Below are 25,630 nucleotides of genomic sequence, written 5' to 3'. Positions count from 1 at the left end.
CCCAAGTAGATTCCTGTCTATATCTTCCATCACCAAAGAGCCTCCTGCTTCCATGTCAGCAGGTTTCTGAGCTGGTGTCCCTGCACAGAGCGGTCACTCTTCTCTTAGATCCTGGAAAGAACTGTCATCTAGAGGCAACTTGAGTTTTAACTTAGAACAATTGCCTATATTTGACCAAGTGATCAATCCAACTAAACCCATTATACCTCACATTATACCGGCTTAGCACCGTGTTCCTTCATTATCACTCGGATCCACAGAACTGTCACAGACATAACCTATTACTTTTCTCATTCCTCTCCATCCTCTGACATTTCTATTTACACATTCATTTGGAATATCCAATCTCTCATCTTCAATATCTTAATTGAAATTTTCTACACTTCCCTTAACAGATGCAACTTAGCTCCATTTAGCAATTTCATATTCTTTCTCTTTCCTTCTACCTTTAAAAACCACCAGCTCTCCTAAACTTCTGACATTAACATCACTATCCATCTACCTTTTAGCCACAAGCTCAAGAAGCTTCACTAATTAGCCACCTTGACCTCACTGTAATCCTCTTTCCACTTCTGCTACCACTTTCATTTCTTCAACAAGTTTATTCCATTCGAGACACTGCATTCAAAATTATAATTCAAAATTATATTCAAATTAATAATATTCAGTTCAAATTTTCTAAGAAAGTTTTATTTTATTGTGATCTCAATGTTTCCAATGTAGCCAACTGAAGTATTTGCCACAGAGTGAGCACAAGCAAGCATGCTGTGCCTGTCCTATAAGACCTTGTCATTATTATAGACTAAACCAAAACCTGAGCCTAAACAAAACACAAGATTTCACATGCAATGTGATGTGATATAATGTAATATAGTAGATAAACTTTATCACTGAAGAGATGAACAGCACCAAAAACTTCAGAGATCGCACATTATTTGATAATGATCAAGTTAATAATAACCATATTTTATGTGGCTTTTGAGAAAATAAAGAAATAAGATCATAAAATCTATTTGAAAAATCAGAAAATGTCATTGCTTTTTAGAAAATTCATGTCATTAACTTTTATCTCTTTGTAGTTAAAGTAATATTTATTAAACCATTAACAATCTTACAAAAACCTAATATGAACTGAGGTTATAGCTAACTTGGTAGACTTGCTATGGGATTAGCCTTGTACAGCACACTAACAAAAAATGGCATGGTGCTACATATCTGTAATATAAGTCCTTGGTGAGGCCAGGAACATCCAAAGTCCAAGACCATCCTCACCTACTTAGTAATTTCAAGGCCAACCTGGGCTGGAAGATTCCATCTCAAAAAACAAGCAGACTAATGGCAGTCACTCTTTCCCCACCAAAGCTACGAAGAATTCTAAAAGACACTGAAATAAACAACAACAACAACAACAAAAATCTCTTCTTGCTCTGCTACCAGTTTAGTTTCATACAATATTTTAATAGTGTGCTACAAAATATAAAGGAAAGTATTCCAGATGTGGTGTAGTGTCTAATCCTGGAAACTGGCACATAGAGGAAGGAAGATCGCAAAAACTGCTCTCCAGATGTAGGTCCTATCTCATAAACAAAATCTCCCCAAACTTGTGCTTCAACTATACACAGGATAATCTGTAAAAATGATCAATTAAAACATTCAGAAAACTGAGTGATTTAGAATAAAGTTCAGCAAGTTAAAATAGTCATTAAACTAGAAAATAGCTCCAAATTGCAAATCTCCAGTGAGAGTCAAGAAGCATAAACATAAGGAAAGCATAAAGACAATGTACAGGTTGAGAGAGCTAAGGAGAAAACCGGAGACTGTGCTGTCTGTGACACTGAGAGAAAATTTGCTGTTATTGTGTAAGTCACACGGAAGGTGTGAAAATTTCTCTCAGTGGGAATGCTAAAAGACCATTCCCTGAAGGGTAAGGAAGATTTATCAGGGGACTGGCCATGATTAAAAAGAGTCTTTGCAAGTCACAAAAGCAAAACCAAACCTTGCAGGGAACAAATACCCATCTTAGAAATGCCTCATGGCACATTAAATGTTGGCAGGGAGTCAACTCGACCGTTTTTCTCTTTGCTTTATTCCCATCGTTGGGCCAAAAAATTGAATCTGTAGCAAACCTGGTCTCAGGTTATTTCTTGGCTATAAGTAGGTTAGAAGCCATGTGTACTGAGGCCACTTGGAAACTCTCTTAAAAATTCACAAGACCAGTATACATTCTTTCATGATTAATGAAAGATAAGATGTATTAATAAAATCTAGAATAATTTCAATTTGAGGTATATAATAAAAATTCAAGGCATACTCTGGCATAAAATTTACTGCCTTCCTGGAACTCTAACTCAGTATTATTTCCAGGGAGAAACTCAGATGTTTTGACTTTCATGAAAAGCCAGGAGAACAAGGCCCTGTATAAGAATCACAAATATTGCTCATCCAGAAGAAGTCAAATGTCCTGCGGAATGAGGTCCTCCTGGGTGAAGAGCCTTCAGAATCTACACCCCATACCTTCTCTGCATGAAGAGGGACATGGTGTCCAGTCGCTGTATGGGGTCATGATACAATCCTTCCTACAAGGAAGCAAGCAAGGCCTCACTGTTTCAGGCCGAAGGCTCTCAGGACACCTAGAACAAACAAAGAAATTATTCCATCTTTAACAATCCACAAAGCCAAGTACCGTAATCCCCTCCCAGTTTTCTTTGCTGTCTGCGTCACAGCCACCAGCCTCTATTCCTTAGCTTTCACGGCCACTTTTAACAAGCACCATTTAGTTAATTCTCTCCCAACCGTATTTGGACAAGACTACACATGTAAATATGTATACTTAATGACACTCATGTGTTCTAGAAGAAATATAACCACTATATCCCTGCCTTTAGGATAATCTCTCCACTAGTAAATAGATATTACTAATATGCATAATAAAAATTTTGTAGAAATTCAAATTACCAAGGTTAGGACAAAATTTTTGTATCTGTAGCTAAATATTTCATAATAATATGACAAAAATATTATGACAGATGTTTCTTAATAATAATTATTAATATTACTGTCATATTATGCATGCATATGCGTGAATAGAATATGAGAGGGTATGGACATGAGACAGTGCTTGGTTGTTGGTTCTGGGATTGAACATAGGCCATCAAGCTTGCTTGCTGTCTTTCCTTCTCTCCTTCCCTCCCTCCTTCCTTCCCTCCCTCCCTCCCTCCCTCCTTCCCTCCCTCCCTCCTTCCCTCCCACCCTTCCTTCCTTTCTCTCTTCCTTTTTTCATTTTTTTCTTTCTTTCTCTGTTTATTTTTTGAGACAGGGTCCTACTGTACAGCCTTAGCTGGCCTAGGACTTACTTTGAAGACTAGGCTGGCCTCAAACTCACAGATATCTACCTGACTCTGCTTCCTGAGTTCTGGGGTTAAAGGTGTGTGCCTTCTTTCCTAGTTCTATATTAGTCACTTTAAAGAAGTAAACAGTGAGTAATAATAATTAACACTATTTGTTTCCAATAATTTCTTTATAGCATTTGCTGAGACTTCATTTTGACATATCCCATAATTATTTGCCTACATGTATTTTCTCCCATACAAATATAATACTCTTTTCTATTGTAAATAGAATACATATTCTCTTTCTTTATATGCTCAGGTTTATTTGGAAGTCGTTTTTAAAACTATTTAATATTTAACATGTCAAATAACAATAATCTCCTTGTTTAGTTGAGGATAAACTTGGATTTTCCTAATTATTATGATTCTTTAAAATTTGGGCAGAAAATATTTAAAAAAGTATAAATCACAGAAATTGATGTATTTTTATGATTTAGATTTTTGAAAGACTGGAGTTATAATTTAACTTGAAAACATGACAAAATACAACATATAATCTAAAGAGTTCTTTTGGGATTATGGAGCTACTGGTCAGTAATTATTATTGAAAGCAATTCTTTTCATTGAGGCATTTTATAACTTTAACAATGGGAGGCCATTACTCAGTTGCATGCTCTTCAAATATGTAGCTCCAAATAAATCAATTGAATTTACAACATTATCATTGACCCTCTACATATTCTTTTAGTTTGGAAATAGCCACAGCAAGATACTGGGCTAACTGTGGAGAGCAAAATTACTAACAACAAAGTCATTAAGTGAACACACAAAGATAAATTATACAGCCTAGATTCATCCCATAAAATGAATTCTGACTTCCTTTGGTGAGGCAATTGTTTTAGTCAACGTGCTTCCTTTCCCTGGAACTGTGTGTAGTTAGCATTTGTGGTTTAAATCAAACAATTGATTCCTCCCTCCTCCCAATCTTATTCAAGGTCAAATTAAACAGATGTGATAGGAGTTGAAGTTTGTTACTTGGGAGGATAGATAAGATCAATAACATTGATTTTGCCATCTCTCAGTAATCTATTTTATTAAGAAGAGTTTAAAACAAGGCTTCTATTTGCATTTTTGTTTCAAATGACTTGTATTGGAAAGCATTCATTGAATTTAACCTAGCATTTAGGGAGAAGGGCAATAACATTTTCTGTTGAACTCACTGTACATGGTTTCATTTCCCACAATTTCAAAGGCAAAGGAAACCCACATGATTTAACAAATCTATGGGCATATCCAGGTCACTGAAAAACAGCTGTAGAGGCATAGTAAATTTTTGCTGGATTACTGTGGTGGTCTGATGTAAGGCATCAGGACACCCTTCTTAGTGAATGATCTCATGACACAGGATCCATTAGGCTCTTTCACACAGAGATCCTTTCAAATGTACACCCCTCACTCTGGAACAGTATTTTAGTTTGTAGTAGCTTTAAGTTGCAACCTTTGAAAGGCCATTGTCTGTCAAACAGAAAGTTGCAAATCAATATAATATTGTTCATTCTGTCTGGTCTACTGAGCACTTCTATTTCTGTTCTTATCCCAACAAGAATCAGGCTTTGCCTGACTTGGGACTTTCACCCCTGCTGCTGCTAAGCACCATTAAATTTTAATATATTGCAAATTAATTTCCTGAGTCAGATTAATAACAACCTAAGTATAATTCCCATTAACATATTGGTTTGAGGTTACAATATGAAATGTGCAGAATGGTCTCTCACTTTATGCAAATCTCCTTGGCACTTATTTTCTAATATATTTTCAAATTTCAATATATATATATATATATGTACATATATATATATATATTATAGAGCTAAATATCTTTAATATCTGCAATGATAGCCAGATAAAAGTGCGTAATGGGACTCATATATTTCCATATGTGAGATAAATTATTCTCATGCTCGTGGAAAATTTAATAGAACAAAACCAAAAATCATGCACCTGAAAAAGGGACAGATAGGGAGAAGGGGACATTATAGGGATGGGAGGAAGAGAGACAGGAAGAAGAGAGACTAACCCGAGTGCTTTTTATACATCCACAACATTTTCAAAGCGCTAAAGTCACTGATAGAAAAAAGCAAAATAAATATCTTGCATTTTTAAAACAGCCATTTCTAATGTCCATTGAATGACTACATCAGAGTATTTTTCATTTTATAATGCTTTCAGTTAGCTTTGTCAAAGTCACCTGGCTGATAATTTAGGAAACACAAGGCCACAGTTACACTGATGTAAAACATGTTGCTTGTGCTGTCCACATTCCATATGGCTAAGGACATTTGAATGACTAAAGAAGTTATTTTGTTTCAAAAAATAAATAGGATGTTCCCACTCAAAAGAATATTTTTTTAGAAAATTCATTAATTTTTCTCTAAGAATTGATTTTTCCTCCATGACATTACTTGGTTTTGCTTATAATAGTCACAAGATACCCTTAACACCTCCCATCTCCATGTTTTTGTGCCCCCACTAGCAAATTGTTTCCTTTGTTGTTACCATCTTCCTAACCCATCAGAAACTGATGTATTTTTCTCTTTTTCACTTTATCTTAAGAGCCATCTTATCCCAAGGCTCTCTATTGAAAGTAAGTGGTTACTCATTTTACTACTGAAAAATGTAAGTTTGGCCTTATTACTAGTGATATAGTATTTTCTGGGGGAAAAGGAAGGCAGATCATAGATGGCCTCTATTCAATTAAATAGATTGTCAGCCTCCAAGCCCAGGGATATACAGGAAGTCATGGATGACCTCCACTGATAGGACTTTGTATACCATCATTATTGATCAGCCAAGCCTAGAGCAAGACTTCTTTCTTTACCTCAATAGCTTAAAAAAAGCAGACTGTTCTACAGTAGAATTGAAAATGGGGACCAGGTAGAAAGGTTTCTACAGAATTTATAGGTTCCATGTACAAGACTCAGAAATAGTTACAGCTTTATCAGCAACTGACACTGAAACAAATCTTCTCTTGGGGACAGGAATGACAAGCATCAAAAGACTCCATTTAACGAAGCAAGCAAAGCCCAAGCCAATCTTCTGCTTGGCTGACCACAGGATTTACTGCTGACATTCTAAAGGCCTTACTTCTTGGGTCCCACTTGGCCCACGTTGACTCGCACACAGATGACTTTTCGTGTCTGCATGCCCACAGAACATGAGGCCTCCCCATTCCACGTTGTAGTCGTATTGAAGGATGACACTGATGTGTCCTCTATACACTGACCCCAGGGACCAGTTTGCCAGTGATACACAGTGCAAGGATGCTCATTGCAGCTGCGCATCTCTTGCAAGGCACTGCTGTTCGGGCAGCGGATTCCACCTACAGAAATGGACAATGATAGCAGATTAGACAGAGAGCCAAAGAATTTCATTGTTCTCTCTTCCTAGGAATTTTCAGAGCTGATAACGATGATGCTGACCACTTACTGAGCACATAGTATTCTACCAGCATACTACAAAAGAGGTAAATTATTCTTTTTCATGATCTAGCTTAAAATATGAAGCATACAGTATACATACTAGATATTGAAGATAATTTAGGACTTTGAGGAGAAGACATTGTTCTTCAGAGAAACCCAACATCAAACATAAGGAAGCCCACAGTATTGTTAACCACAAGCTACAGAAAACTTCACACTGTGGATGAAAATATCTGAATGTGTTTTCAGTTGCCATCTTTTAAATAGAAAGTCTTAATCCAGGGTTTTAAATAATGCTTACTTTAAGGTATTAGAGTTTAGGGTGATTACATGCAAATATGTTAAAATTGGATGAAAATTTAGGATCTTCTAGACTATTACTGAGAAATCAATGGATTTGTTCAAATCTATGGTGTCATTGGCTGTGCAATGCACTATCATTTTATGTGTTCAAAAGAAAAAGAAATGCTTTCCAATTAAACCATTAAACAACATTTTCTGCTTAACTCTAATTTTTGTATGCTTATTGAAACAGCTTTCTATGACTTAATTCCACGTTTGCTTTTGAAAAATTACAAGAAAAGATAGTTTTTAACTTCTCTATTCAAAGTCCAGATCTTTTCAGTCAGTTTGAACTCATTCACATCAAAGTTTGTGTTTTTTTTATGGTATTATCATCTGTGACATAAAGATGTTAGTGATATCAGATATTTCATTTTTTAGTAAAAATTATTACATCTATTCATTTGTTTATGTAAACTTATGTATATATTGGGTGGGGTATGCATATGCCATGGTGTGTGTACAGATCAAATGCAAAGTTGTGGGAGTCAGTTCTCTCTTTTCACAATATGGGTCCCAGACTGAGCTCAGGTCATCAGGCTTGGGGGCAAGTTCCTTTGCCCACTGAGCCATCTTACCAGCCTAGTATGAAATTTCTTATAAAGATTTGTCCCAAGACCTAGAGAGATGGCTCAGCCATTAAGAGCATATACTGATGTTGCAGAGGATTCCAGTTTGGTTCTCTGTCCCCATATCAGGCAGGCCGCACCTGCCTATAACTCCAGGTCCAAGGGATCTGATGCCTGAAGACTGCACTCACATGCAAATATCCTGCCTCAGCCTAGACATACAACAAAAACATTGTCCCATGTAATTGACAGAATTTTCTCCAGGATAGCAGTACCTGCCTTTAGATTTTGATGCTGTTACATTCTTTTCCTTCCAGTTCTGGGGGAAGGAATCTAGGACTTTCACATGTTAGGCAAGTCTTCTATCACAGAGACACTCCCCTAGTCCTGTTGGATTTTTAATTGCACCAGAAGATGTATTAAAAGTCTTAATCAAACAACTAGTATTTATTTTTTCCTCAAATGGTCTTTAGCTGATTTTGATTGTTTGCCTTTTGCATAGCTGGGACTGCTATTTCCAGCCAGAACAACAATGCTTGCTATCACTACAAGTGATGGCAACTCCGCTATGACATCTGCTTAGCTGCTGCATTGCAGAAATGCATCCAAGGTACAAAGCAATAATGCTGGGGATGTTAAATGGTAAGAAAGACATATCTCTAATTGGTAGAGATATGAAGGTTAATACTCTGGTATCGTGGTTTTTTTTTTTTTTTGTGCCAGCCCTATTGTGTGAACTTCATAGGTATGGTCCTAATTTGTGTCCACAACTGTCAAATTAATAAACGTATAAACTCAAGCATCTGAAATGATGTGACCAGTGTGTTAATAAGGAATGGAGGAAGATCATGTCTTTATTTTACCCAATTGTGAAAATAAAGAGATGTATTGTTAAAGGCAGGGATTAGAGAAATTCATCGCTGAATTCATTGATGATTTGATTTCAGTGGCAATACCAGAGATGATCTCCAGAGATTACAGATATTTTCTGACTTCCCTCTGATCAGCAGCTAATCAATTAGCAGCTTGTTAATAACAATTTAGAATCATTTCTGCATTGTTGAATGTGGTTCCAACATCAGAATGACCTGTCCTGAACATTTTGTTAGTGTCCCTGCTTCATGAAGGTAAGGACACCTGTCACACTCCATATCCCGTCTGCTGTAATACAACTGGATGACCCTGGCAACCCTTGCTTGGACTTTTAGGATTTGAATACACTTAATTCTAAAACGTGCTAATTGTATTGGGAGAGAAATAAGTGAGCATGCCTAGAGTTCCTTCCTCCAGGTGCTAGATGTATTCCACATTAACAAATACATACCAATTATATATGTAATTATAAATATGATTTTATATGTACTTATTTAACAGTTCCATTACATTTAATACTAAAATTGCTTGTAAAATGCTGCATTTCTCTACCTGTACCATTTTCACTGTAAGAATAAGTATCCTGTTAAAACTGATTTTAAACCTCTGAATTGCTTTTGACACTTGAATTGACTGCTTGGCTTAGGGGGAAAATGATAAGGGAAAGAAGAGAACTTCTACAACATCAGCATAACATGTCGAGGAACTGCAAGATAGCTGTTAAGTTTATAGACACAAAGGCTATTTATTTTCTCGCCCTAATCCACATTAAAGCCACATCAGCAGTTTGGATCTGATGTAGGATCCTTGCACCGATAAGCCCTAGTGTGGTCTTAATTATTACAACATTGCAATTTTGGTGTAATCTGTCATTGCAGCATCACTGTGTTGTTTGGGGGAATAATTTTACGTTAGAAAAATTGATAAGTACAATGTTGAAAGTATCTATTATTTATGAGAAAACCTAATTTTGGGCTTTTGGGAGTATTTCCATAGTCATGGAGAAATTATAAAATGTGAACTATGACACTTACACTTACTATGTCCTCTTACATGTAAAAAATCTAGGCTTTACACTAAAACCCTTACGTAGCTGTTTTTATAGTTTCAACAACAGGAAAGACTTTACTGGACCTGAAAAAACTTCTGTTACATAAATAAACCTTTAGAAAGAAGGTGAGGATGAGCTAGGAGAAGTTGAGTTGGGAGAAACTGTAATCAGGATATATTATGTAAGAAAAAAAATCTATTTTAATAAAAAGAAAGCAAGACATATTTATGTACTTATAAAATGTTCCAGCTATTAGGTGAAACTGCTATATTGAAACAAGAGGCATTGAGCTAGGGACAGATAACTGTACTTGCTGCAAACACAAAGACCTGAATTCAAAGCCCCAGAATTCATTTAAAATACTGGATGTGGTTGCATGATTGGGTAACTTCAGCACCGTGAGGCCAGAAACAGACTGGAGGGTGGCTAGAGCTTGCTTTAGTAATCTCCAACCTTAGTAAGAGACTATCTAAACTGTATAAAATAGTAACAATACAGAACACCTGGCATCCTTTTCAGGCCTCCATATACATGCACAGCTCATATTCCCTCTCATATGTATGCATATACCACACAATATAGTCTGTAAGTATAAATAAAAATCAAAATATATAAAATAAAACATAACTTTTCCTATATACATCAGTCTTGCAGAAGCTTTGTTAGAATACATATGGTGAGAGTTAGGGAATTGCTGTTTCTGGCACTGATGTATTTACAGCTGATATGACAGGTTTGAAAATAGACCTGTTCATGACCCCAGCTAAGACTCCTAGTAATAGTGGATACGTAGCCTGAACTGGCCATCTCTTGTGACCAGATTGGTGCCTAGTCCAATTGTCATCAGAGAGGTTTTGTCCAGCAACTGATAGAAACAGATGCAGAGACCCGCAGCCAAACATTAGGCAGAGTTCAGGGAATCCTTCAGAGGAGGGGGAGAAAGGATATTAGGAGACAGAGGGATCAAGGACACCATAAGAAACTCACAGAAACAACTAACCTGGGCTCACAGGGGTTCACAGAGACTAAACTGAAAACCAGGGAGCCTGCATGGGACTGACCTAGGCACTCTGCATATAAGTGACAGTTGTGTAGCTTGGTCCTCTTATGGGACTCTAATAGTGTGAACAGGGGCTGTCTTTTACTCTTTTTCTGGCTTTTGGGACCCCTCTTCCCCATACTGGCTCACCTTGCCCAGTCTTAATACATAAGGAGGTGCTTAGTCTTACTGCAACATGATATGCCATGTTTTGTTGATACTCATGGTGGATCCATCTTTTTCTGAACAGAAATGGAAGAGGAGTGGATTACGGAGTGGGGACAGAGGGGTCTTGGGGGGAGGAACTTTATATATATAAAGAGCCTTATTCAATATGGTAACTGGATATCTGTATATACAGTGTGATGTGCAGTATCCCAGCATTTTTGTGGGGAACTTCAAGGGACATCAGAGGGATTAGAAATAGTTCACTACACTCAAGGATATTGCCATGTGGTAAGGAAAATAAGTAGGAGAGGTAGAGTGGCTGAGCAAACACACTCAAGAGGAAAATTCTTTGTGGAACATCAGAGTTATGTTGAGAGGTATGTAATTTTTAAATTTAATAATGATTAAGAGAAGTATGATTCATTGTGTTTTGGAGACTTAAAAAATGTCTGGAAGAAGGAGGCACTGGAATGAACTAAGAGGAGCAAGAATTTTAAATAGCAAGTTTCTGAGATGAGAAAAAAGAGATCATTTTACCTAATCAAAAGTAAAAACAGATGCAGACCAATTCATCTAGGTATGGCCTTGGGGATTAGCATGTTGACATGTCAGTCGTAGTGTAGAGTTCACACGAGAAAGTGAATGGCGGCAAGGATAAGGACGTGGATGGAGTGTATGTTAGGAAGTGATGATACCATGTTTCTACCATCACCCACTGTTGCAGCGCAAATCCTCTCATGGCAGAGTCTGCTTGGTGAGAAGCCCTTGCCCAGGGCCTGACAAGTGCTTGGGAGAGCTGAATCATAAAGAGAATTAGCAGAAATAGGAAGGAGCGTTCTTATTGTGCAGTCTCCTCAAATCATCTGAAGCTGGAGGGTGGGGAAGTGCTACCATCCCCTTAGACACCAAGTGATGTTCACATCTACACAGACCCTGGATCTGTGTGTCTTTGAATCCTCTAAGAAACACAGCTGCTTCATGACTCTAATAATCAAAATCACTAAACTGTAAAACACAAGCATATTGAAATAGAACTATTACTTCTTCCAAGTTTTTTTCTGTAAAATATGATTCCAAAGGCTTCTAATTATTTGAGAAAATTGGCATAATTCTATATCAATCTGCAACTATTCTCTGCTCACAGCAGATACGACAGCACACTGACATTTGGCTAGTGAAGTTATATCAGGTCATTCTGAACTCTGCAGAAGCAAATGTCTTCTCATTTTTCACTTTGTGAGGGTACTTGCACATCATTTTTACCTTTGTAAATTAAGTTTGTTGAAGATCTGCACAGGGATTCAAAATGAAAAACACTGAAAATCTAACATTAATGTTTATGTTTGATTCAAATTCAACACACCACTTCTTATATTATGCCAGACTCAACTATTAAAGGGTTTCTTTCTTTTGGAACTTCCACATAAATTTAAAGTGGGTTTGAGGACAAATCCTAGTTTACATAATGTCATAAAGATGCTTATCTAAAAAAAATCACACAATGTTAAATTAGTAAGTTCTCAATTTTATATAAGTAGAAAACAAGAAGTAAAAATCTGACCCCAAGAAGGGCTCATGTTCCTTTCCATGTATATATTATATACATGTGTTTGTGGGTATGTGTTCATGTGTGTGCAGGTACATGCATGTGTGAAATTTAGGGATCAACACCAGGTGTTGTTCCTCAGGAACTGTGTACCTTTTGTGTGTGACAATCTCTCACTGAGACTGGAGCTTACTGATTAGGTGATTCTGACTGGCCAGTAGGCCGCAAATATCCCTCTATCCCTGCTGCCCTAGCTCTGGAATTGCTAGCATACCCCAAAACCTAGATCTTTGTACATGAGTATTGGGTGTGGTCCTCGTCTTTGCATAGCAAACTCTTCCCCATGGAAGTCTCTTCAGCAACCTCTTGCCTCCTCCTGGTTTAACTTAAAAGTTGTAGTCAACTTTCTCCAGTGTTCATGCCTTGACTATCTCTAGGTGCTCCCAATTGTGGTTTGGTTTCCTAATGATATTTCAGCATGAATTATTTTGTAGATATTTTTGTGTATTGCTGACACTATGATGTATAGTGTTATCTAAGATTGCATGGGAAGAAAAGATATCTAAACTATTTTCATTCTTTTATTTTCTTTTAAATTCTTTTGAGTTACCTTCATAATTGTAGCACAGAATTAACAGTTATTTTCATGGACCATTTGTAAGAAGTTGGTGAATATGGCTCATCAAACTGAACAATTTGGAATATATTTCCTATGAGTAAGGCATCCTCCCCTACATAAACACATCCAGTACTCCTAGACCCATCTAAACTTCCAATTATCCCTAAATAATCCTCATAAAACAAGGACTTAATTAAGAATCAAGCATCACATTTAGGTGTCCTGTTAGTTGTTGGTCTCCTTTGATTGGAAATATTTCTTCTGTATTTCCTTAATTTTTATAGGCAATTCTGAATACTTGGTGTGCATTATTTTATAATTATATAACAACTTTCTGACATTTTTTCAGAGTCAGATTTTATGCATGCATTTCTGGCAAGGTATGTTAGAAGTAATGCCACCATTGTTATTATAGAACATTCAGGAGATGAGATTTTGAATTCTCCGTTACTCTCAATTACTTGGGTCACTAGATTAAGCAAGATTTATTTCTTTTAAATACATCTCCATTTTATTTATATGTGTATGTCTGTGTGTATGCACACCACAGAGTGTGTTGGTACCTGGGAAGCCAGGGAGAATTTCAGGTTCTCTAGAGCTGGAGTTACAGGTGGTTGTGAACTACTCAATGTGGATGCTAGGAGCTGAACTGTGAACTTCTGCAAAAGTAGCAAGTGCTCTAAACTGCTGAAGCATCTCTCTAGTTCCCCATCCTACAGCAGGATATCCTCCAGACTGAATATCCAGTGATGGGACTGTCTGTCCTTAACTTCCATGACAGGAAGTAGAAGCAGTCACGTCTGGATGGTGATGGTGGTGGGGATTCACAAAATAAAGGCTTTTCCAAGATCTTGCCATAGCAGACCTGGAGTCACTATAAACCAAATCACAGTCCAGTCAAGGATTAAACTGTATGTACCTCTTGCCCTGCCCCAATTCGTCCCCTATTTAAATCCTTATTCATATTAATAACCAGAAAAAAATGACTAAAGGTTAGGCCCATTGCCTTCAAGGTATAGCTACATTTATTAATATTTTACTATATGTTTCCCCTTTTCTGAACATAATTTATTCAAGCCAGAGGTACTGTTTGACAAGTCAAGGAACCTAATTTTCCCTCTGAAAGTTTCTATTTTCTTGTGTTGTTCAGATTCCCTGGGGTAAGGCCACCCTTTGACCCAGAGTTCACTAACAACTATGTTAAAGAGACCCCTACACCTATGCACTTTCCCTACACATTGATTTTTTTTTTTTACAAAATTATATAATCTCATCTCTAAATACTACATATAACTTTTATCTTTTATTTTTCTATGAAATTTTCACAGTGGTTTCCATAAAAACATCTGTGACACATTCCAAGCTCTAATTTTTGTAGAATAATAAAATACCTACTTTTGTAGACTATAATATCATTGATAGGAACACAAAATTTAAGACTTCTTATAGATGTAGTTCTCTCAGAAAATAAAAACCATTTTTGTAAAGCTCAGTATCAAAACAGCCTCATTTCCCACAAGATAAAAGGTTATTTTCATATCCAGCCAATAACAGGTATTGAGGAAATTTATTTTGCAGATGAGTTCTTCACTAAGTGTCTCACACATTATACTATGTTTTGTAAATGTCACTGACAGAGATACAGAGTAAGACATCCACTTACAGATATTCAATCTGCTTTGAACTTAAAATGATGTTTAGATACATGCCCTTTGGTATACTACACAAATATCTGTAGCCTCTCATGGTGACTGGCTTACGATGCAGCTATTAGACTTGATTACAAATTATTGAACTCCTACCCTTTCAAATTAAATGGATTATATGTATCAAATACGAACCATGAATTTCTGCCTTTAAAACCTTCAAGACCTTTCAGTGTGAAGTGTCTCATCTATAGACATAATGATCTTCTGCAGTTTTGCAAACACAGCAAAAATCCTTGCTATGTGACTTGGGGTGAAAAGTCACTCATTACTAGTCACACAGCAAATGTCTGCCAAGTATAATGGGTTTACAGGAAGCAGGGTGACCACAGATCTAATTTTAATGAAGCTCAAGACATAATCTGAGCTGATAGACTTTGAAGTCTGAAGGTAGTCTGTTCAAGCTGGAGGTGTTTTTGAGACCACAGAAAAGTAATGTTTTTTCCTTTCTATAAGATCTGTATTTTTCTAAAAGTTTTCATTTTCTTAGCAATTGTAGTGAGAAATACTTAAGAGCTCCACAAAATTAATAAAATTTCTGAAAGGGTAACATTTATATATAATGTGTTGCACTTGTATTAAAGCCAAGGTAATTAAATAATCTGCATAGTTATTATGTAAAATAATTGCCAATATTATTAAATAAGATTATGAGATACTATGACCAAAATGCCAGAAAACATAAAAAGGCAAAATTATATAAAACCAATCAAAATCAATGAATTTCAGGGGTTAATAGGTGTATATGTTTACTATAAAGAGAAATTGTGCTCTATCAGTCCTAAATGTGAATAAGAAGGGTCATTTAGTGTGGGATGCTACAGCTGCACATCATCTGCATTCCTGAAAGAGAATGTGCCTCTGTGTGAAAGAATTTGACTCCCGTGTTTTCCATCTCCTCTGTTATCTTCCAGAAATAAGAATAGTTTGACACTGTCTCACCCAGTCACACAGAGGACAAATTAGCATTTGGAGAACAGCTCAGAGGCAATTACTGCCTTGTATTACTTGGCAATAAAGCTTGTGGGTGAGGTGTGATCTGTGACAATCATGCCTTATTCACCCCATAGGGTGAATCCGTGTTTGAGTACAGTGGATCTTAGAGCCTGTGCTCAAAAATAAGAATGGTAGAGAACACTCATAGTGTTCAGCCAAGCAATAGCCATGCTAAAATTTAAAATATAACTTTCATATTATACATATATGACAAATTTTATGAGGCACTAGATTTCCAATGCCTAAAACTAGCTACCAAAATAGAAAAAAAAAAGTTTGGCATTTTAGAACTTGTTTCTCAATTTTCACCACTTTGTACACTTTGGTGTAGATGAAATAGGAATTATTAGGTGAATTGAACAAAAGGCAAATTCTTTAAAACATCCTTTTTCTTTATTAAAGAACAATTTGAAAGTTTAATTATTGGGAATAGAATCAAACCAGATAGATATATATTAAATGTCTTTCATTGCTGGATTTCTGTCAGTGTATTTTCATAGAATGTCATCTTATACAGGATACACAAAGTAAATAGTCATCAATTTTCAGAAGAAACAGTCAAGAAGTTGGAGGCCTTACCTTCTTCACCTGCGTAGGCCAGAATGGAGCGAGCTCGGATCTGTTTCCCTTCTGTAGTTTTCCCAGAGCAGGTGTGTGAACAGGAGGACCATGTGGACCATGCACTGAGCACACAGTCCTTTGGGCATGGCACATCGCAGGCCACAGGGATGGGAAAGATTGCATCTCTGCATAGCTGTCTGTTCACTTCTTCTCCTGGGAAACACATTACCACCAACTTTACAATCATTAGGTCCATGGAAAATGAGTGATTGAAATAAGACAGGTGTCCCAATGAATTAGATTATTTCCCATTAACTCTTAATTAAAAATGAAGTGGAAAGAAGATATGGTTGTTATGGTGAAATGTTAAAAGAGTATCAGAAAAGGGTAAACATGGAAACAAACACCTAAATCCCTAAATCAATGAGGTTTCTTTAATGATCAGAGCTATAAGCATAGAAACCAACAAATTACTGAAAGTGTTTTTACCCTACACTATCTTCCCACAAGCGATTTTTTACATTTATAATATTAATGTGCAACGGGAACTATGATTTATAAACAGTGGTAGAAGCTATAGCGTGTGTCAATGTTTTCATGATCAACTCACAGATAAGTGCTATTGGATCTGCCAGAGACAGTGTTTCTTATTACAACTAGTTACCTTTCTCTTTCTTAAAAAAAGGCCCCTAGACAGGAAATGTAAAAGATAGAATAGAATCACCATGCCCCAGTACTTAAGATGGCTACACGGGAAGGCAAAGGACTGGAGACAAGACAGAGCATGAGCAGAAGTAAGCAGGAGTCACCAAAGTGCTTCAAAGTCATTAACAGTTTCTATGGGGCTTTAGGTAAAGTGCTGTTTGTTTTATAGCAAGCAAAACTTTATATAACTCTCTCCCTTAGTCCCAAAACTTTAAATCCTATTAAATAGCCAACATGTGTGGTTTGAAGAGCAAATGTTCCCCAATGGCTCATGAACTGAATGATTAGCCCCCAGCAAGTGGTGTTACTTTTGGAGGATCTGGGGACTTTAGAAAATGGCACATGGCTTGAGGAATTGTGTGACCTGGGGATAGGCATGTCTTTGGGGCTGTCTGCTGTCTGCAGTTCTCCTCTGCTTCCTGTCCACAATAAAGTGGACAGCCCCTTTCTCCTTCTGCCATGGGATTCTGCCTCATCATCAGCACCAAAGCAATGGAACCAAGGAGCAGGGATTTAAATCTCTCAAACCATAGCCAAAAGAATGAGTCTCCCCTGCAAGTCGTTTCCTCAGGTTTTTTGTTAGTGATGAGAAAAGTAACTAAGACAATGTTCAGGTTACTATTTGATGAGTGAATGAAATGAGATAAAAGGCTAGAGAAAATGAAAGTATTACTGTGAATAAAGAACAAGGAGAAGAAATAAGACTGTGAGCAAATGGGATAAAAAGATTTCTGATAGAAGTCTGGATTCTGTGACTTGGTTACAAATGTGCTCCTGAGTTACTCAGTGTAGAATGAAACAACATATCATGTAAGCAAGGGAAAATCTTTCTGCTATTTGCCATGTAACACATCCACAATCCTGGATGAATTTAAAGAATCCTGAGTGTTCTATTAGACATTCAGCGGAGGAAGGCTACTGCCTTGCCACTCTCGACAATCACTACACTAACAAATCCAAGCGAATGTTCTCTGGTTGAAGGCTAGAAACACTGTTGGACTCCACACTGCTTTACTCACATATTTGAAAAGTGAGACAGAAAATCAGAAGTAAATTGGAAATGTGCTAACATGTTAATAACTACTACTTTGGAGGGCCTTTCATTGTTAGGAAAAAAATCAGAAGTCAATTGAAGTGCATTTATATCCGCTAGTATGTAAGATCTGAAATCATTAGCCTTCTTCACTAGTAGGAGAGGTTCATTAGAATTACAGCTGAGGCAACAGGGTCTCTTTGTGACTCTGATTTCTCAAATACTGCTTTCATTATAGCTGCGAAGCTTGGCATGTAACCCAATAAGACAATGTGATTAAAAGATAGATACACAGATGTTAAGTAGAGTAGAAAATCATTATTGTGTAATAAGGCAGCTAATATTTTATAATTTATATAATAATAATAATGACTTTATTCTATTAAACTGGGCTTTTTCTTAGGGCAAGGGGGTATCTTTTATTGTTCTAGCTCTCTGCCGTCTCTTCTCTCTCACTTTCTTTCCAGTATCCTGTGGAATGACAAGAAAGTTTCAAACCGCAGCTGATAGTTAACAAGTGTGACAGTTCATGATTTCTACAATAGTTTCCAATGATCTCACTCAGAGAGATATAATTCTGCAGTAATTGGGAGTTCATGGCAAGAACACTGTTGTAATAGACTTCCTGACTTAAGGGATGGGTTTCTGTTTGCTAGAGTGTAAACCAAAGGGATATATAAAATGGCCTTCCTCATGTTTTAAGTTGCTCCCACTTTATATTAGCCACTTTACTCATCATGCTTTGCTTAGGGAGGCTTTTTGTTTTATTCCCCCCCTGTAGGCATATTATTCAATCCAAACAGCATAAACTAACTTTTGGTGTCACTATGCAGACTAATTCAGGTGCAATTTTTGAGAATCCCCTGATGATTCTGGAGTGTATGTTGCTCTCTCCTCTACCTCACCAGATATGATTTTGTCTCTCAGTTCTCTTATCTCTCAGCCATTACTGTCTGGCATTCACAGTGAAGCTTTTATTTAAATAGCTTGAGGATTTCATACATGTATCTCATGTGTTTTCATGGAATCCACCATCTATTCTGGTCTTTACAGTTCCTCCCCTATGTCACCCACAACCTTTTCCTCCAAACTTCATGTGCTGCATTAGTCACACCAAGTGAATCTACTTAGTGATATCAGAAGCATGGGTAGCCTCTTAGGAGCCACATCATTGAAGATAACTGACTTGCCCTCTACCAGCAACCATCAATGGCTGACTGAAAGCTCCTCAGCTAGGGTTGGGACTTTGTGACCAGCTCCCCAATCTGTGTGGAGATTTGTGCTCCTTGGATCCTGTGTAGGCCACAGGCATACAGTCACAGCCTCTGTGGGCACAATGAAGCCTTATGCTCTAGACACAATAGCTAGTTTTCCTTTTTTTCCACAAACAAACCTCACGGTTGAAGCAGGGACTTTGCAATTTCTTTTTACTTTTGTGATGGTTTTATGAGAAATAGCCCCCATAGTCTCAGGCGTTGGAGTATTGTCCCCCATTTGATGATACTGTTTGGAAGGTTTAGGAGGCATGGCCTTTCTGGAAGAAGTATGTCACTTGGGACAGGCTTTTAGATTTTAAAGGCTCAGCCATTCTTGGATCACTCTCTCTACTTCACATTTATAGTTAATGAGTGAGCCCTCAGGAATCCACTCCTGCCACCATGGATTTTGTTACACCTTTACTCCACTATCATCATCTCTAACACCCTGGATCCATAAGCTTAAATAAACTTTTTCTTCTATAAGTTGCCTTGGTCATTGTGTTTTTACAGCAAAAGAAAAGTAACTAATTCAACTTTGTATGAAAAATTTTGTTCGTTGTCCGGATGACTACAAAAATTCAGTCTTTATTGCCCATATACACTCACAGTGACTGCATATTTTTTGATCACAATTTTAATCACTTCAAGAACCTGTTATTAAGATTAAATAAAGTCATAATATTTATCACTCATAATATTTATCACTTCTCCATATTTACTTTGTGTGTGTGCATGGTTGGGTGAGTGCAAAAGTGCCGTGTTGTGAGTGTGGAGGCACAAATAAACAAACAAGTAAACAACTCATTGGAGCTGGCTTTTTTCTTCCAGTATGTGGAGCCCAAGGAACTGAATTCAAGTGTTCAAGCTTGGCCCAGATTGTCTTTGTACATTAAGTCATCTTGAGCACCCAATATTCATCTTTATTGTTTAGTTCCTTGTACTTAGAACCTACAGCTGACACATAGTAGAAAATTAATATTTTGTGCATAAAATGAATAAATTAATGGACATTGTATTAGGGAAACAAACATTTGGACGTGGACTAAGTACTTAATATGGATTAAAAAAAACTACATTTCTTCAGTTGTGCATTCTGGCAGTCAAGAACCTTACCAAACTGTACTCAGTGGAAAACATTGCATAAATCATCTGTTGGCTGGAAATGCAGCCTCTCTTTCTGTTAACCAGAATGTGCACTTACAACAGATCCTTGGGTGATTTACACACACACATAAAATCTAGGAAATATTGCTCTAGCATTTATTGATGTTTGTTGTCTTCTGGTTTGAGCAGAATCAGACTTCCTCTTTAAAGGGCAACCACATAAATTGAATTTTATACGTTGTAGCTCTTGCTTTTTTAGGGGACAAGCTGTATACTTCTTTTCATAGAGAGAATATACACAAGTGAAGACTGAACCTTAACAAATCATTACTAGGTATCCATTTGTCTAATGAATGCTGTATACATGCATCTTAGCTAATTTACCGACTAATATTCAGACATAGACATCAATGTTTTTAAAAACATTTTTAAATTTAATTTTTAGTGACAATTATTGAACCTACGGCCTTGTACAAGCTAAGTACATGCTATGACACTAAGCTATACTCTCAGATCAAATTTTCTTTTTCTTTTTTTTTTTACTTTAAAGGAAATTGAGAGTTATCAAGCTTTGGCTATTTGTCTCAAACAGCAGAAGTGTCATTAAAGTGACAGAGATGGTAACCAATTTGCCAGTCTGTTTTAACTAGAAGAGTCGCAACACTAAAGCAGTTGATGGATGAGCTTTGTCTACAAAGAAGTCAAGAAATCAGTACTCTTGAGTTGCTTCTCCAAAAAGTAATGTATGGTGGCAGCTACACTCAGCCTCAGTACAGAGGTAGTGCTAACCTTTCTATATATTAATACATTGGGCTCATAGCCACTGAACACACAATAATGAATTTGTGAGAGTTGAGAATCATTCAAATCTTTGACTTTGTTTTGATGAGAGCTTTAATTGATATGACTAATTGAAACCTTTAGGGGCTGTGTCTTTCAAAGCTAATTTCCCTACATATAGGGCTAAGTCATGTACAAATTAATAGTTAAAAGAAATAAGTGTAAAAGGAAAACAAAACAAGTAAATAGTAAAATGTGCCTATGTTTTTAACCAGCAGTTTCATATCTGAAGCACCTTGTGAGACTGTGACTGTCATTTTTACCTTGTTGAAAGAAGTGGATGGAAATAAGGTTACACAAGAGCAGTCAAAAATAATTTTCTCTTTCATAGTCTTAGAACTTGTTTCTTAATTATGTTTGCTTTAATTGGCTAAGTATTGTTTTTCATGACAGTTTCAGTTATTATATAGATATTAATATGTGTATAGCAAAATATCACTCAGAATACATAATTCTGAATAAGATATGCAATTTTTCTGCTGAGAACTTTGGAAATGCACCTTTTTCATCTTGGGAGCCCTCCAACTGTGGCACATTCAGAAATTCCCTGCGGGACTTTTTGAGGCACTGTTTGTCTGAATGAGCATCCCTTCAAATCCAGGTGGACATGCTGATGATGACTCAGCCAGATGAACTGGAGCTGGTGCTGATATGAGCAGCACATTCGTTTCTTCTCTTTGTTTGGTTTGAAGACAGTATCTTAGTGACATGCTTATGACAACATTAAAAGCATTTCATATTCTCTTTTGTGTAGTAAATATACTCACCTTATGGCACAAATTTAACATATAAATAATTTCAAAGAATTGGCTTATATTTACATAACTCATTTTTTATACACCTGCAAAGCTCTAGATTTTTTTTAACTTCGCCAGCTCGTATATTTTATAGGAAATATAGAACACAACACTGAATTTTTAATTTACATCTTCAACCTATACTTCATTTTGAAGCCTCATTTAAAAGTGTCATGTGTCTGTGAGATCCTATATAAGAAATTAACCCAGAAAATTGAATTGATGTGCTTACTAATTTTTGTAAATTAAGACTGAGATATAAAAGTTGGTATCTATCCATTTAGTTTTTTTTAAATCACAAGTATATGTTTTCATTATTGAACAAGGATGGAAATAAGCAACATGCTAAAGTGGACAGGAAGTCCATAAGGCCTCAACCCTTCACAAAGAACTGTAGGCTACTATGGAATGCTGAGTGGGAGAAATAGCCTTTCCCAGGGAAGCACACACCAACTGATTTTCCAATACCAAAATTTCAGCCCTGGAAACATACATAAAAGTAACATTGTGCAAACTGAGCATATAATATTTAGGAATATATATATATATATATATATATATATATATATATATATATATATATATTTGTATATATGCATATATAAGTATATACATATACAAATGCAACAATAGCTTAAAAAACAAAGGCAATGAATTTGAAAGAAAGAAAGCAGGGGCATATGGAAGTGTATGGAAGGATAAAAGAGAAGGGAGAAATGAAGTAAATATATTATAGTCTCAAAAATAACAAGAGAAAAAGTATGTTTTCATAACTCATCTTTTTCACTTGCATAAACTGAAACATGTATTTTTGACATCTTTAGATAAATCTGCAAATCCTCTGAATCCAGCCTGTTTTGATGAAGATTTCAGACTGTTTCATGAAATTCCCAACTATTCTGTCCATTCCACTGAGCTTCCTATCACTAGCAAAAGACTTGAACATCTGCTTGAAATAATCATACTAAAAATTCATGAAGTTTTCAAGGGATATAAAACAAAATAGGAAATCAGATTCAGCACAGATTTTCTTCCTTTCTTAAACCATATACTGGAAACTTATTACATAAATTTTCACAGGTCTTAAATGAAATATAAAAGATAAACTGTTGTTTGTCAAGGCTTTGAAAGAATTAAGGTCAAGATTGCAAAAGTCAAACACTAAGCCCACCATTAACTATGTTTTAAGTATATGCTGGCATTGTTCCTTAAACACCTAATGAATTATTCTAATTCATCTTTTTACTCTTCAAATTTATTTTTATGTGTATGGAAGTTTTGCTTTCATGCATGCTTAGTGTCCACAGAGACCACTGGAGGGTGGCTGATCCATGTCACTGGAGTTACACACAATTGTAAGCCAGCATTAGGGTGCTGGGGTTTGAACATGGGTGCTTTGGAAGACTAAGGCGTCTCCACAGTTCTGACATGTAGCTTTTGTGGCATATATTTTGGTTTACAGTAGTAGTCTATATAAAGGATTTCTATTCAATATTAAAATTTATCAATATAATGGAGCTGAAATGAAAAACAGAAAAGAGATCTTAGACAGACTGAAAGTAGATGCAAATGTTAGTTGAAAAAGCAAATTCTGTGATGAGTCCTTAGCATTATAATTTGAGAATTAAATTTATCTCTGGAGACCAAGACAAACTCTACAGCAACTCCATGAAACATCATTGCATTATCTTTTGTACTGTTCAAAAATTATTGTAAAAGTCATATTGACAGTGTTAGAATGTGTATTTGCATTTTTCTTTGCTAACCAACAAAAGCTTAAAAATTAAGATAATGGAGTCTCATATTTGCATTATCTTTTTTTCTCAAAAATGTTTTTTTATAACCTTAAACTAAACTCTCTGCAACTCATTGCAAAGTTGGGAGGTTCAGAATCAGATTACTGAGGAAAGTTTTAAACTGTATGTTTGCTCATCTGTACCCCAAGTAGACTATGAGAACTTTTATTTAGAGGTCTTTGGATCTGGCTATGCCCTTTGTTCAGACCTTGGCACTTTGGAGTTTCCCAGCAAAGGCTTGTGAAATGAGAAGAAGTGAGTCTGAAATCCTCTGTTACATGTTGCTTTTATAACAAACAAGCAAACCCTCCCCACTGGTGTCTGCTTCTTTCCAAAATATGAGTTCACTAGGACCTGGCAATACAGGCCTTAACATTTCTTTCCTCAGACTATGCTGAGGCTTTCTACTAGATTCTAAGCCCCTTAGGATCTCTTGTCAGCCATGAGAGGACAGTGGCAGAGTTGCACGCTGCCACCTTCAGCAGTCAGAGGAGTTTACCTAGGGTTTAGGGACCTTGACTTAGGCTAAAATGGGATTTGTGACTTCAGTATTGCAAAGAAGTTCAGGATAAGTCATTTTAAGGAGCAGTGTTGCAGATTTGTCAATTATATTTTAGTGTAGGCTTGAGCCTGAGGTTTAGGGGAGGAGTGGAGCTCAGGAGAAAGGAAGCCTCACACAGAACGAATCAGAGAGCTTATTTCAGCTCAAGCCTGCCCTCATTGTTTTCATGGTAGTCATGTACAGAATTTTGGTGGGCTTCGAAATTTATGTAATTACTGGGTGGCTGCTGAGAGGTGTGTGAGAAGTCCATAGTTGATAAGGTAGAAGTATGTCTCCTCTATATACAGGAAAATAGGAGCCTTCCACTTTCTTTGTTACAAATAGTTTTTTCCCCCTCATGTCTGGGAAAGGGAATCAGGTCATGTTTCTTAAGATTCTAATATCCATTAAGCCTGGTTTATTAATACCTTGTCACAGATATCTCTGCATGAAAGGAATTCTATTCTATTTCGATGGCAGCATCCTTCACAGCAAATTTAATTGTGCTGGAATTCTTGCTTTTGATTTGGAGAGAAGCTTGAATCACGCTCTGGGATAAGGGATCTTTCCATCCTCACTTTCTGTATGAGCATTTATTTTAAAACTTAACTATACATTTTTTTCTTTCCTCCATTGAAATCTATGTAATTCTCAAAGCTATTTACCAGTATTGAAGCCTAGAGATTATCTTTCTCACATAGCTGAGAACTATCTCTCCTAAGGTTTAGCATGTAAAGACAGAGCACCTTGGTTTCCCTTCTCTATGAGACTTGGAGGTGCCTGGCTTCCTTGTGTGCAGGTGTGCAAACACAGATGGCCCATAGAGAGCAGCACTGAATCTCAGGAACAGCTCATTCTGAGAGGCAGAGTCCATTCTGAAACCTCCCCTGCAGGACTCTCCAGCACCTTCCCTTAGCCCACCCTCGCACATAAAACATTCTTTGTCTTTTCTTTCTGCCAGCCTGACTTCAGCTTCTCCCCACTGTAACTGTGTAAAACACACTGTGTACTTTTGGAGCAATTTTTACTTGACAACTTCTTCATGAAATTCCCGACATGAAAAATATCTCCAGCTTCCTTTTTATCCAATTACCTACTTACTTGTTGACATTTAAATATCTTCAACCAACCTAATTTTCTCAAAAATTACTTTAAGTGATTTTCTTCCATCTTTGTTTTCTGTTCTAAAGCTTCTCTGTCTCTATCTTTCTCACTTCTGTTATTATTTCAAATCCAAACCAAGTTTTCATTCCTTCGAGGCCATAGGAAATGGAGTC

At 36.6% G+C, this 25,630-nt stretch overlaps 1 protein-coding gene across 2 annotated transcripts in view; it reads right to left on the bottom strand.

The window, feature by feature from the left end:
* Thsd7a (thrombospondin type 1 domain containing 7A) overlaps positions 1–25,630 on the bottom strand; it is a 406,340-nt gene that overhangs the window by 74,859 nt on the left and 305,851 nt on the right. For both annotated transcript variants that reach the window (XM_036180854.1, XM_036180853.1), the window contains exons 7-9: positions 16,297–16,491; positions 6,474–6,708; positions 2,515–2,630 (exon numbers count right to left, since the gene is read on the bottom strand). In XM_036180854.1, coding sequence (XP_036036747.1) covers positions 2,515–2,630; positions 6,474–6,708; positions 16,297–16,491 — 546 coding nt within the window. The remainder of the gene's footprint in view (positions 1–2,514; positions 2,631–6,473; positions 6,709–16,296; positions 16,492–25,630) is intronic.

This window comes from Onychomys torridus, chromosome 3 (assembly GCF_903995425.1).
Source record: "Onychomys torridus chromosome 3, mOncTor1.1, whole genome shotgun sequence".
Classification (NCBI taxonomy): domain Eukaryota; kingdom Metazoa; phylum Chordata; class Mammalia; order Rodentia; family Cricetidae; genus Onychomys; species Onychomys torridus.
This window is presented reverse-complemented; position numbering and strand designations above follow the sequence as displayed.